Source organism: Arctopsyche grandis, chromosome 4 (genome assembly GCF_051622035.1).
Source record: "Arctopsyche grandis isolate Sample6627 chromosome 4, ASM5162203v2, whole genome shotgun sequence".
In the NCBI taxonomy this organism is placed as follows: domain Eukaryota; kingdom Metazoa; phylum Arthropoda; class Insecta; order Trichoptera; family Hydropsychidae; genus Arctopsyche; species Arctopsyche grandis.
This window is the reverse complement of record NC_135358.1, coordinates 30,258,488-30,273,835: the sequence shown is the minus strand read 5'-3', so window position 1 is coordinate 30,273,835 and position 15,348 is coordinate 30,258,488. Positions and strand designations below refer to the sequence as shown.

Genomic DNA, 15,348 nt, shown 5'->3' with positions numbered 1-15,348 from the left:
TTGGATCGTAAAACCAAGTGTTCCTTAAATATGTACATTTTTTGAATTTTGTGTTATGCATAGTCTACGTACAGATATATCGATTCTTCGTACATTAAATATATTTTGAAATATTTACATACGTACGTATAATGTTGGTGTTTTTACAGTGTACATATCCGACTGTATAAATATTATAAATTAAATCAAAGCTACAATTCAAATTATATAAATATTTTTTAATGTTGTTTTGTTAATATATATATATATGTAAAAGTATTTTTGTATAAAACAAATGTTTACATCTGTGTGTGTATTTATTATATCATATACATATTATGAAAAATCTTTGCGGTTCTTACATACATATAATAGTCTTGCCTTCAAAAAGCTTTTTACATTCCGTTAGTATTCTAGTCTTATTTTTTTTAAGTGTGTTATCACAATTGTGTATATATATATAATTAAATAGCATTATTTAATTGAATTTCCATCCAGTTGAATATGAGATTATATTTATGTATCTATATATCTATATTATATCATAATATGTTTCAAACATAAAATTATTATGTATAAAAATTGTAATTGCCATGAAATTTTTTTAAATCGTTTTGATCTGTCCTTAAAATGTATTTTTCACGTTGAATGGAAGTCTTATTTGTGATAAATAATAAAAATAACTATCGTCGGAACAAGATTGGGAACATAAGTAAAATAAAAAGCCTTTTTATGTGGGTGCTCAAATCAATATATTCGTTTTGTCATATATTTTTTTTTAATATTTTTTAAATTGTATTCTGTGTATGTTTGTATGTGTGTGTTTGTTCTTGTGTAATGGTTACTTTTACATTAACGATTAATCACATATTCGATTCTGCTAATTTTTAACTGTGATTAACTGTTAGGGCAACGAGGAGACTCGTTAGCTGCCAATTTGAACGTACTTCGATCGTTATTTGTCTCGTACTGTTTAAACACACTGCTTAGACTGTTAATAAATGTGGATTTGAAATGTAAAGTATAGTCAAATGTCAGTGTAATGTTAACTTCACTGTAGAATTACACACGAAACACGTAGCGATGGAGATAGAGATCCTCGACTGCATATCGACTTATTTTGTTCTTCCACTTGTACTGAATATATTATTAAAAATAAATAAAAACGCAGAATCAAAGCAATGAATTAGTTTATACACAGATTTAGCAGTATTAAAAAAAAAAAAATATATATATATATATATATATATATATATATATATATATATATATATATATATATATATATATATATATATATATATATACGACTCATAAGTTTTGAGGAATGGTTGTTGTCGGACTATTTTGCCACTCGAAGATAAGTTTTGTAAATTAGCACTGTTATTATTATTATAATTTTGTTTTATGTGTGTAAATTGTAAATAATTCATTCAACGATGCCTTATTTCCGATCAAATTAATTGTACTTTGCTTGTCCTTGTATAGAAAAATGAAAACAAAACAAACAACTCTAATCGCAGACGGTTTAATTTATTTATTGTTATTGTCAAATTTAGCATGTGGAGTATATACATATATACATATATATATATAGTGTAAAAGTTAGTCAATTGCATTCTCAGCAATATTGAACATTCCATTTTAATTATTATATATATAAAAAATAAATAAAATAAAAAGATTAATGTGTAATTTAGATAGATAATTTTATGTACGTACTATTGTTGTAAACTGAATTTTAGAGCTCTTGTATTTATGAAATAAAATATTTTTATTTGAAGTATTCAATTTCATTTTATATCTTATGTATATCATGTCATGTCAACACTATGGTGGCCGTTGACTCATATTTGCATCATATTAGTTGCACAATGCTTACTGGCCGCTGATGCATATGTGATTCACGAATGCGTGAATATATTTTTCGCGCAGAATATATTTTTCAGTCTGCTGATATATTTTTGTATCACGACGTTTTTGTCATAAACAAAAACGTGATAAAATGTGTCATGAAGATAAAAGTCAGTATGTTTTGAAGAGGCTTTCATCCGTTACTGTATGGTTCATAGTTTAATGTAATGAATACTTAATACTTATGACGGCCGCTGACTCACATTTGTATCATGTTGGGTGCACAACGCTTAGTGGCTGCTAATACATATATGGTTCACGACTGCGCGAACTGTTCCAGTCCGCTGATATATGTATTTTTGTATCACGTTTTCGTCATAAACAAAAATCTGATACAAAATTGTATCATCGACCACAAACGTGATAGAAAAATATATCAGCGGACTGAAACAGTTCGCGCAGTTGTGAATCGTATATGTATCAGCGGCCAGTAAGCCAACGTGATACAAATGTGAGTCAGCGGCCACCATACTGTTAATTGAGCATGAGTGTGGAACGTGTTCGATCCCATTAAGGATATTCGTATGTGACAGTCAATAGTCGATGTAATCATATTTACAACATTGTAAATATATAAATATAACACAGTCATTGTTTTATATTTATTTGTGTAAGATATAGCTTAATAGCTATTTGTATTCAATCATACAAATAATAATATATTAATCTACACATACACATAAATATGTACATGCATACAAGAAATACATATAACTATTTGCACATTCATTCAGAGGTGTTGCAGCTTTGCAGCTATCAGATATTTATCAATATTACTAATATCAATTAACTTGTAAGTAAAAACCAACATACATACATATTTTCAGAGTATCACTAACATTCATGCAATTCAATTACTTTAAAGTTGATCTTATATTAGCATATTTACATCTAAGATACTCCTCGTGGGTATATTCTGTAATTTTTGTAACCCATCTTCAATTGACAAATTCATCAAGTACAGAACATAAAATCTGATCACATGATTGCATTATATATTATTTCCTTAATCTACAAAGTAATCCTACTTTATTGTTTACCTTTTTATTATAAATTCAACGTGTAATTTAAAATCTAATTTGATATTATACCCTAGTATTTAATGTTATCTACTATTTCTTCAACTTTATCATCCATCTTCACTTCATCCACACCACTTTCATTGTTTTTCCAAATAATTTTTGTTTTGATAATATTTATATTTACACAACCAATTATTTACACTGCTCAATTCTTCATTTAAGACATCACACATCTCTCTTAAATTATTACCTATGATATATACTAAGGTATTATCCGCCAAAAGATGAATTTTACACTTATTAACTACGTTAACAATGTTATTTGTGCAAAGGATAAAAATCAAAGGTCCTAAATTTGATCCTTGTGGCACACCATGGGGTGTATCAATTTCAGAAGATAATTCCTTTTCTAATTTCACGTTGTTTTCTATTATACAAATAACATTTAAACCAATCTAACTATATTGCTTATTCCTAGTTTACCCTCCTATTTTTTTTTAGCAATACATCCCTATCTGTAGTTTCAAATGGCCTCTTATAATCTAAAAATACCGCTCCCACAATCAATACCGAAACATCCATCGCTTCCATCCCGTTCGAAATAACCAAGTGCCTCTCCTTAAAACCTGACTGCTCAGTCACAACAGTCATTCTTCACAAATTAAGTTTTTCAGTTCCACCACATCATCTTCCAGGATTTTATCAACTACAGGCGAATGTTAATCAGCTTTATTTGTACTTATTATTTTAGGTACAGGCACCACAGTAGACACTTTCCATTTTTCTGGAAAAATTCCCCTTTTCTAATGATAAATTTATAATTTTTACCAATTGAGGTCCGACATAGTTCCATATATTCTTTAAACAATCCATCTATACTAGAAACTGATTTTAAATCCTTTATTTTAGTAAATTTTTTTATATGAATTAATTTCAAGTTTTCAAATTTATTTAATACTATTACATTATCATCTATAATTTTGGCCTCACCTGTATTTAACAACAATATCATTCACACTATTTAAATACGACTTATTCAATTTATCAGCCAGGTCTTTCTGGTTCTTATGTATCTTCATATTCTATATCTTCAGACCCTGATCAGTGTTTTTATTGTTTTCCATGATTATTTCTTATATCATAAATTTACCTTTCATACCGATGTTTTTTTTTCAATTAATGACACTGCACAATTTCTCATACGTTTATTGTCGCAACAAGCCTTTTCAACATTTGAGTTCAATATTTAAATTGTAGTCATAGTCGAATTGCGCGCAATTGTGCAGTGTCATTAATTGAATCATTTTGCAAAAAAGCAATCAAGTCAATCACAATTTTATCTGGATATGTATTCATATATGTATTTTTTTTTCAATTGAATTGAATGTGATCCTGAAAGTCAATCGAGGTTAAAATTGACAATTGACAGATATTTGAATAGTTGAAAAAGGTCGAATCTATTGGAAACTTTATAGACTATTTATTCACCGATGAGATAGGGCAATCGATGATTTTCGCTTTCGACTGGATTGGAGTTTCATATTATTCATTTGCAACACAGCTTTTATACTTTTAACGGTTTTAAATCTTTATAAATTTGCTAGGTAGATATTTCGCAATAACGTCTCAGTATAATCTGGTAATAAAGATTAGATAACTAAAGATAGTCGTGACTTTCCCAGACGACTTTTCATCAACATTGAGTTGTGACAATGTTGCTAATGATGACACATAGAAAAGAAACACCACCATATTTCTCCATGGTAAGATCGTTAACCGAAAGGATTCTAATGTTTAAAAATACTAATCTTGTGCCGATGAAAATTATTCACTTCCTTCTGTGCCCTTGATGATGTACCTGTTCGCTGCTAATTGATAGAAATATATAAATTAATCGTCGATTGGTTTCAATGTATTGTTTTAACTTTTAATCCAGTTGAATCTTTTCTTTTTAGTTTCAAATCCAGTGTCGTATAACCATAACTAGCGTTGCCCTTAGTCTTTGCAAACATAAATTGTAAACAAGAGAGATACATTAGAAGTTTTTGCTTGTTACTTAATTTTGAAAATAATAAAGTAGCCTTATTATAATCACAGTGATAATTTAGTTCGCTCTTATTCATAATTACGAAGTGGAGATCAACATCGCGTTTGATCGAATTAATGTTATTGAATAAAAAAAGTTGCTTTATTCAAAACGTTTCGCCAAATATATTTAACCAGCAGAATAAACTAGTGGTTAGCATATAATGCTTTGAACAGAGTGGTCACGGGTTCAAATCCCACTGGATTCTGCCGGGCAGACCTTGGATTTGTGACTCCAGGTCGATCGGTTTGCCTATTTATCTGATTTTCATTGAAACGGTTCCAACAAATTTAACAAGGCAACCTTACCCATTTTCTCGCAAAATCTTCAGCAATCTCCAATTTCGCTGAATTGTGTAAAATACTGCAAATTTACAAATTTGACCATAAATATATCTGTGGATATTAATTGATATGCACTTTGTATGAACTAATAATATGTGTATCAAATGTACAATGTTTCTGACCAGGTAGGCGAGTTGGGGTTACCTGTTAGGCCTTCCTTTGTATAAAAAAAGATAAAAAGTTCGATTTACTCAGAAGTATGGAATGTTGTATGCTCTGCATAACAAGGAGAGATGAAAAGCGAGAGGAAGACTAAAATGTCGAAAGGTAGACGAAGAAAGTGCTCGAATGATACCCAGGTGAGTGAAAAAAGGATGAGTGTGGTTCAAAGAGCAGTAGAATAGGAAGGACTCGAAATGGCAAACCTAATATTAGAAGAAAGACGTACGAGAAGAGTGCTTGAGTGTTATTCAAAGGAGTATAAAAGGTTACTAATGAGATGGGTGGAGTAAGTAAAAGATACTCAAAACAGAGAAGAATTGAAGGATATATAATTAGGTATATAAAAGGATTCGGTGATTATTGGTCACAAAACGTTCGCTCAAAAGTTACTAAAATCTCCATATACCATATACTAACGAGAACTTGAGTGCCAAATATTATGTATTCGCAATTTTCATGGCAAAAATTGTCTTGGGCGATCGCAATGTGACTAATAATCCCATTACTATGTAAAAGATGGACTTTTCTTTCCCTGAATACAAGAAATATATTGCTTACTTAAGATTTCAATAGAATATAACATATTCCATTGTTTCTCGTGAGGAGTTATTTAGTAGGCATACAATTATCGACCGTTTGAAGCGACTACAGCCTATTTTTAGGTCAATGTCAAATTTACGACTCGATATAATCACCAAATGATTGATCTTGATAAGAGATAGGCATTGAGACCCACCTACATATGTGTGTATTTCCTTATTGTTTGACTCATCGTGCAATCCAAGAGTTTAGTAGAGCAAAAAATACACTTTCTCAGTGTTCTCCAGCGCAGACAACACTTGGATGAGCACGTACGAGTCGTATACCCAAGTTGGTATATACCAGGTACAATACATTGTGCAATATACCCAAGCGTTGTGTTGCTCAACCGGCCGTTGCGTCTTGCGTGGCCCACACAAGGTTACGTCAGATACGTCTGGCATTGATCGTAGACGTCAGTACCTCGTGGACTCCTGCCACGTTGGGTCGCTCTCCATCATCAGCTCCTCCATCATCAGCTGCCAAAATCAACTTCGGAAACAGCTCGTCGCCTCCTGTTGATGCTCAATTTCTTCTCCAAGTTCAGCACTAAGATGAAACCGCCGAACGTAAGCTTTCCATACACACATATGTAGGTATATAATAAATCAAAAAGAAAATGTGCGAATACCAAAGTGTAAATAATAACAAATATATGTGTGTGTGTAAGTAAATGTATTAAAGATGAGGCTAACCTTTTCAGTGTGGGAGTTGAAAGTACGTACGTGTCTCGCTGGAGCTTTTCCAGACACTGAATTTTTCTCGTGCAAATATTGTTATTGATTTTCTTGGGTGTAATGGATGTTGAATATTTAATGAAGGTCGAATTCTAGGTACTATGTGGTGCGCAAAATACTCGAACTGCGTGTACATTTTTAAGTTCTTTAAACTTTTTGTGAACGCGATTTCTTTTTCAGTTCCAAGTACAAGATACTTTTTCTTTGATGTGTGTAATACGCTGCAGGAGACATTTTTCTCTTGTGAATATCGTTTTATCTTTAAAATTGTATATTATAATATGTTCGCGTGACAATGGAACACGGCAACGAGTTCACACAGTGACATGTGAACTTATATAATATAGACAACTGAATACAAGTTTAAAATAGTACATAATATAAATAAAATAAATTATAAAACACTTCACCATAGAATATACGCATGTATGTAGTAATATGAACTGTGAAGAGTGAGGGAGAATTAAGTTTATATTTAATTTTATTCATCTTCTTCCCTTAGCCTTGTCCTATTTATTTGGGGCCGACTCATTATTTCTTTTTATTATTAAATGTAATTTAAAAAAAAATTGTTACCTATTTGTTTTTCTTTTTAATTTAAATATAAATTCTTACAATATTATAGTTTAGTAGTGAATTAGAATCCAATTGTGGTACACGATATTTAAAAAATATATTTTTATATACCACTTTTTAATTTTTTTTATATATATATTTTTATTTTATAAATATCGGTTCGATAATCTGTAAGAAATCCTGACTTTTTTTTTAGTTTTATTAATAGCTTGTGCTATGCCCGTTGATTTCAATGGATGGTTTCGGAAAGGAATAGACGAATTAAAATAATGTTTAAATATAATAACGCGCGCTCGTAATATTGATCGTAATAAAAAGTGCGCGCATTACACGCCACCAATCCAACCCGTTCGAAATGATGAACAAATGTGTGTGTGTGTATGTGTCACCCGTCGCTCGGCCTGACGTCGCACATGCCTGTCGTCGCTTGGCCTGACGTCACATGACGCCCCAAACCCCCTTCCACTTCCCCGCGTCTCCTCGACCATTTTACTCTGATTGGCTATGTGTCCGCGGTCTGGCACATACCCACATACATCGCGTCCGTTTTTATATATATTATTTTTTTAAATGGTTATAAAACTTTAATTTTCATACAAAATTCATTGCATAAGTAATAATTTAAGTGGGCTTTTTATTTTACATTATTTGCTTTATTTTACGATTAATTAATAAAAAATATAGGTTTTATTCCAAAAAAATAGTAAAATAATTCTTATAAATTTATATGTAAGTAGATAATAAATGAAAATCGAAATAGCAAATAATATTTACGTGTACATATTCATTCGCTATTCAATGATGTAATTTAAATATTAATAGTGACGAAAACGCCGATTTTTTTATTAATTTAAAATTTGCAAAGCCATTATTGACAACACTGAGTAAAAAAAAATCACGTGCTTTTAACTAATCAATATTTACTAAGCTTAACCCACCAAATTCGAATATGACAATGATTTTTATGAGTTTCAATTCGTTAATGATATAGGAGCGTTTAAAAAATGCGCAATTTTTACATATTTATGACTTTTGCAGTCTTTAACTCAAAATCTAGTATTGCTGTGCCAAAAGTGAGTATTGCAATCAATAGTCAGATGTTTTTTCTATAGATTGTGATTTTTTTTTGCATTAAAATACGTATAATTAATTTTCTAGCGAATTTTAAAAGTCTAAAATATATATTTTTTTATTCGATCAGATTATTTTTATTGTTACCCAGTGTAATCGACAAAGTCTAAAAGTCACCTAAAATTTACAACTAGTTGTCGTGTTGGTGGAGGATCCAAATAAAAGGCCAAAGTCGCTTCACAGCATTTATTGGGTGATTAAGGACATCCATGCACTACCAGTGCTACGTCCAGAATGCCTCGGTATGGCATTTTAAGTACCTGCTTATAAAGAGCAGGTCATTCAGTGCATCTTCCTCGACACGTTTGTTTACCTATTGTTATAGTCACGTACAAGATATGCAGTCCCACGGTCCTGAGAGCTCCAGCGGGAAGTAGCTGGGTGCCGTTACCGACCACTAAGCCCATTCAGGGGTCTCCATTGTTAGCCGACAGCACTTAAGCCTGGAGATAATCCTTAAAAACCAATTATAACGGCGTCTTTAAATCCTTTGTAAAAAAGGTTCGGCAAACCTTTAACAATGCATTTACAACATTTGAACAATACGCGGCACCCTTTGGGTCCGGGCTATAATAATAAGAATAAATGAATACAAAAATTAAACGAAAAGTATCGAGGTACGACTTCTTTCTTTTAGTTGACTATTAGCATTGTTTCTCGCCACTGATTACATATGTATGTATGTATGATCAAGCTAAATATAGTATGACATAAATAATTTCATTGCGTTACATATACATATGTAACTGGGGTGAGTAACCTTGTCACCAATTGCCACAGCTTGCAAATTGATCGTGAAAGTTTGCCGAATTTGAGGTTACTCTGTGGTTCCAAAGATATAAACAGTATTTATAAATCAATTTTAATCATTTCCAATACTATCTTTCTTAATTTTTGCAACAACTGCTATCGAATCTTTCCTCTGAGTTACATATATACAATGTAAATCAATTCGACAATGCCACCTGTCAATATAAACCGGTTTCACTATATAATGTACACACAATGTTTCCTTTTGGATTTCGAATTTCCTTTTATAAAGCGTATTCCGATCAATAAAACAACTTCACAGTGGCATTTGAAAGCGTGAATATTTCACTGACTCGACCCTATTCAAAACGCAATTGAACGATATCTCGTCCTATTCAGACACGTTTATTGATTCGACCTTTGAAGAAACAGTCATCACATTGCTTCAGATGACTGAAAATGTCAAAGTAAACGGACCGATTCATCAATTACGATTTATTTCTGCGTTATCTTGAATTTTTCCTTGTTATTATTTACATCGTTCAATTTTTATCAGAATTCACTGTAAATATCGCATTAATATGTAATAAATATGAAACGAACGGTTAATTTGTTTCTGTTTTGTTTCTATATGTATGTACATATACATACATACAGTGCGAGGTCAATAATTTTAATGTAGTGTTATTTTCGGACCTTGAAAAATCTGTATATAAATATATTTAAGTACATATTGTATAACCTTGTTGTAATCTTTTTTTTAAGTCCTAATTTTAGAAGTTTTTTAAAATTAGTGATCAATAATTTTTACTTTATTTATGTACGTAGTAACAATAGATGAAGTTTTGTGATCATGTGAAAATTCGAACTCGAGATTTTGACTGATTCAAACTCAGAATCGATCACTGATCACGTTTTCATGATCTAGAAAAAAATGTGTGTGTGTGTGTGTGTGTATTTTTTTCTTTTACATTTGAAATCTGTCCAATGTTTTAATTTTAATCATTTTTTCATATTGCATATAAATATTTAAAAAAAGTCTCGTTTCACAATTCATTTATCACTATATTTTCACATTTATCACTATATTTTCATTTATCACTATATTTTCGACATTTATCACTATATTTTCCAATTATCAATTATTGAATTGATAATTAATTGGCGTACTCATTACTCACATTCGTAGTAAATATATCTGGTTCTTATATTGATAAATTTTATCAGTGTTATTTGATTACGAATGATTGGATATTTTTGATATACGATTTGTAAACATTCCCTGCGACCGTGAATATATATATGTATATATACTTGTAGTTTAAATTGCCCAATGTTTCTATTTACAAGTTGATCTTGATTTTGTAATTTTGCCAGACGAGAAGCAAAAAAATTCCGTGCAATAAAAAGGTCAAAAAACTCCGTCACATCTATTTTCAAATTACGTCTCCTGCTTCTCTGACTGCGTACCGATCTTGAATAGAATTTAATTGGAAACCAACGTTATGTTTTAAACCGTTCATCCCCAGTTGACTAGTCTCGACTGGATATAAGTATACAACCGGTCCTGCTGGATTTCTACCTGGCGTTTCATATTGGACAAGAATTTTGTAATCAATCAACACTACGTCGTGTCCTGAGACGTTAAATTGACTTTTTCACAACTTTTTTCAGGGACTAGTTCCACGCCATCATGTGGACGTGCCCGTGAAGAAGGCAACTTTCGGAATGGGATGCTTTTGGTCCAACGATTCATTGTTCGGAGCACGCTTGGGGGTAGTTCGTACAAGGGTTGGTTACGCTGGAGGAACTGCGAAGACACCCTACTATAGAAATATGTAAGTAAATACAAAGGTTACAGGTTGAGGCAGAAACAATTAGACGATCAGTATCTTGAAAATGAACACTTTAATTAAATATTCACTAAATAAATAAAGCCAAACTACATACAGTTAAGGAGTCGAACAGCTCTCGAGAGGGAGGAGTTCATGAGCACGTTTGTTCTAGCCCTAATTGGCAACAAGACATCATGTTTTCTTAAAACCCTATGATTTTCCGGGGCCAAAAATTTTAGCTTCTTCAGGATAGTGGGATTGTGAATCTCTCCTTTTATAATTTGATGAAATGTTTCCCAAGAAATAAATCTCTTCTCTTTGCCAAAGAGTTGAACTCCAAAGATCCCAAGACAAAGGCACTAGGGAACAGATATGGAATATATGGGTCTACCTCACGGGCCCGAATGTGAAATTACCGAAAATGCAAATATCGGAAGGCAAAGATCGAAAATCGAAAGATCTTAAGTCGAAAGATCAAAAAAAAAAAGGTGCATGGTAAACGGTACATAATCACTTAATTTGCGCGAGCAGGATACAACAGGAACAAGAGGAACAGGCTTTTCCTCCCGTATTCTGCGCGCGCACATTAATACGGGAGGAAAAGCCTGTTCCTCTTGTTCCTGTTGTATCCTGCTCGCGCAAATTAAGTGAGTATGTACCGTTTACCATGCACCCTTTTTTTTTGATCTTTCGACTTAAGATCTTTCGATTTTCGATCTTTGCCTTCCGATATTTGCGTTTTCGGGCGTTTCACATTCGGGCCCGTCACGGAGACCGGGAATATACATATATATAGATATATATATATATATGCATTGATGTATAATACACTAGATGAGCCCAGACGTGTTATTTTGGTCGGAGATCTTGTCTTTACTAACTGAGGGGTGCGGGGGGTTTAACTACCGGGGAAGTTGGGTTTTTTTCCCTACGACGCAGCGGTACCTACCTACCTATTAAGAGAAACTGTGCATGCGCCATGTATTTTGCATGCGCCAAAAGGGAAACAAGTATAACACGTGAGGGCGGATCTAGTATATTCTAGATCTATGTATATATGTAAATACTTACATAAAAGATCGCACTATGGCACAAAGTATGTATATATATTTTTTTTACTCAGGCGAGCTAAGCTCGTTGCCAAACACTTTCCTAAGCATAATCTCAGAATTTCTGTTCCAATGTTAATTTCAACTACTGGATAGTTGGAGGTCAATGAACACGCATACTTTTTTCTCAAAATAGCGCAACAGGAAGAATTTATATGCTAATAAATCAGGCGGCTTCTCTGAAATGACACATGACATGCAGAATTTTGTACAGTAAAAACTAAACAGATAGAGAAATTCCAAAAATGTGTAGAGTTGAGGAAATGATGAATCGTGTCTAACATGTGTTGACGATTGTTTGATATTTGGAAGATCTCATTTGAGTGACATTATCTTTAAAAGACGACTTTGTGGCATAATGCTATTCTATGTAATTTGCTTTTGTTTGGTTAATGAATATTTATTTTTCAGTTAAAATGTTCATTTTCACGTTGCAAATCATCTAATTATTTCCGGCACACTCCTTATTTGAATTCATCGGTGCACCTTATAATGATTAACTTTATGATTTTCAGCGGTGATCATACAGAGGTTATAGAAATTGATTATGATCCAAAGCAGATTTCTTTTGGCGAGCTTTTGGATATGTTTTGGAACAATCATGAATACGGACTGACCTCAAAGATCAAGAGACAGGTGACGGAAATTTTTCAATTTCAATTAAAAACTAATATTTATAATGTTATACTAAATTTAAAACGTTTAACATTTTTAGTATATGTCCTTAATTTTATATCACGACGACGAACAAAAAGAACTTGCTGAAAGTACGTACAAAACTATAGAAACAGAACGCAATGTTAAACTCCGCACTGAAATCGCTCCTGCCGGTCCGTTCTATCCAGCCGAAGAGTAAGTGTATATTTACAATATGGAAATACTAGTATTCTTTGTTTCTGATGCATAGCATATTTCCATGATTTGCGGCAACGGTGTCAAAAGTTGTTTGGGAAGCTATTATTTTATATACATATGTACATAATCATACTTCCAAATCTTCATTCAATCAAGTTATACTAATATGATATTGCAAAGTGACAATATCATATTAGTATAACTTAAAAGCATTTCAAAACATCAAGATTTTGTAGTTATGACACTGATGTTGCAAATTATTGTATTTAAATTGTCAATACTCGTACTTCTTATAAATATATATGATACACTATTTATAAATATGGTTTAATAACAAGTGGAAAACAGAGGTTTAGAACGATAAACCTAATGGATTTTTATACAAATTAGTGCTCACATAATTATTTTTATACATTTGTATTTTATTCTATTATGTATACGTCAAATAATAATGATTTTCAGTTATTACAGGCTTATTTTAAACTAATAATATAATAAAATAAGCAAAACAATAAGCTACATATATGCATATAAGTTAATTACTGCTTCATTGAAATGTTTTCTTTCACAGCTACCATCAGAAGTATAGATTGCAAGGGCACAAAGACTTTTGTAAGGACATTGGACTTCATGGCGGTGAAATGCTACATAAATCTCATTTAGCAGCTAGACTTAATGGATACCTAGTTGGTGTGGGTGGACTTGAACAATTCGAAAAAGAGCTTGAAAGCCTTGGTTTAAACGAAAAGCAAGCTGAATATGTGAAACGGGAACTGAAACGCAACGAAGGCGGTGGATTAGCTTGCTGAATCCGTTTTGTGTGATAACTAGGCAATAATCCAAAGGATTACAATATTTCCTTATGCTTTTCTAACGGAGGGTGTAAATGAACAACATTAATTATTTTTATATACAGTATTTGTTTTAAGTAATTTTATATGATATTGTAAAGTATTGACTTTTGTTTTTTTTAAATTTTGTATGAACTGTTTGGGTCAACACTTCTATTATATAATATAACTCTGATGGTGATTGTTTTAAGTAGTGTATTTTATTTATCTTTATTTTATAAAACTGAATTTGCCTAGGACAAATGTATGTAGGTAATATTAATGCACGTAAAATTTTAAAACAGTTTCTGGTTTTAAATGAATATTTTTAGTCAAATTACTGATACATTAACATTCTCAAAGTGCATTTACATTAAACAATGGTACAAACGTTGAATCAAAATATAAATGAATGTATATTTTTAATACACGTTTTGTTGATCGTTAATATGTAATATTGTATTTATTATAAATATATCACAATAGAAATGTTCTTGTTTGTCCAATAGAATGTTTTTATTTATTTTTATATGATATTCATTTTTAATTACGTATCATGTTATTCACTGTATTATCTGGATTATAGGCAATAAAAATATAACTGTTTGTTGTGTTTTATTAATTTAATTGAATCATTTACGTACCTCATATCAAAATCTGACATTATCGTTATATATTGATAAATATAGTGCAAATTATTCATATAATGATGGCCCTTGCAAAAATATTTTTTTATATAATTTAATTACATCGCACATGTATATATGTATTTATATAAATATAAAAATATTTATAAGAAAAATCAATTAGTTTTTATCTATTATTAAATGTTAATACTCATATACATTAAATATTAATACAACTATACTTTATTTTTATCCAAGTTATTACATATATTACGTATCAAGGATTTGTTTGAGCATTAAATTACAACTTATTAAAATGATTTTAAATATTTTTACTTGTATCTTTAAATTGAGACATAATTGTGTAATAAATTTTCAGACTTTCTAAAAGCCTTTATTGTAAAGCGCCCAACATACATAAAAAAACATCCCAAAAGTAAAAAGTTTGAATCATGCGAATTGAAAATGAGCAACAAAAAACAATAAATGAGTTCTCAGATTTTCCAAAAACTTTTAACAACGACTAACTTGTGTAATCAAATGAAAATGAATGAAAGATTCTATGAAGACTTTGACGAAAATACAATAACTATAAATAGCATCAGAGCTGCACAACGAGAAGTTTTGCAAAATGGATCCAATTGAATATAAACAATTGAATTATCGGAAAAACCTAATCGAAAATTAATCTATTCAAATGCTTGAAAGAGAAGCTGTTTAATTATTAAATATGATTCAAACATTAATTCTATTAAGATTATGTAAATATATGTACATATATACATATTAATTGAATATACACATATTAAATCT

The 15,348-nt window shown here is 31.1% G+C and overlaps 1 protein-coding gene across 2 annotated transcripts; it reads left to right on the top strand.

Moving 5' to 3' along the window:
• The first annotated feature begins 4,419 nt into the window (after window positions 1–4,419).
• On the top strand, window positions 4,420–14,629 carry MsrA (methionine sulfoxide reductase A). 2 transcript variants are annotated; one of them, XM_077429194.1, is made up of 5 exons: window positions 4,420–4,678; window positions 10,955–11,118; window positions 12,740–12,860; window positions 12,940–13,076; window positions 13,651–14,629. In XM_077429194.1, exons 1-5 carry the CDS (start codon window positions 4,628–4,630, stop codon window positions 13,886–13,888), a joined length of 711 nt encoding a protein of 236 aa, XP_077285320.1. In that variant the 5' UTR covers window positions 4,420–4,627; the 3' UTR covers window positions 13,889–14,629. The 2 variants fall into 2 exon arrangements, with proteins under 2 accessions (XP_077285320.1, XP_077285321.1); XM_077429195.1 differs by lacking the exon at window positions 4,420–4,678 and adding an exon at window positions 6,222–6,655.
• The last annotated feature ends 719 nt before the right edge of the window (window positions 14,630–15,348 follow it).

Excerpts from the sequence above, each read along its gene's own strand:
- MsrA (XM_077429194.1), top strand. The coding sequence starts at position 4,628 with ATGTTGCTAATGATGACACATAGAAAAGAAACACCACCATATTTCTCC. Across the intron at positions 12,861-12,939 it reads CCTCAAAGATCAAGAGACAG|TATATGTCCTTAATTTTATA; the intron begins GTGACGGAAATT and ends TAACATTTTTAG. Across the intron at positions 13,077-13,650 it reads CCGTTCTATCCAGCCGAAGA|CTACCATCAGAAGTATAGAT; the intron begins GTAAGTGTATAT and ends TTTCTTTCACAG.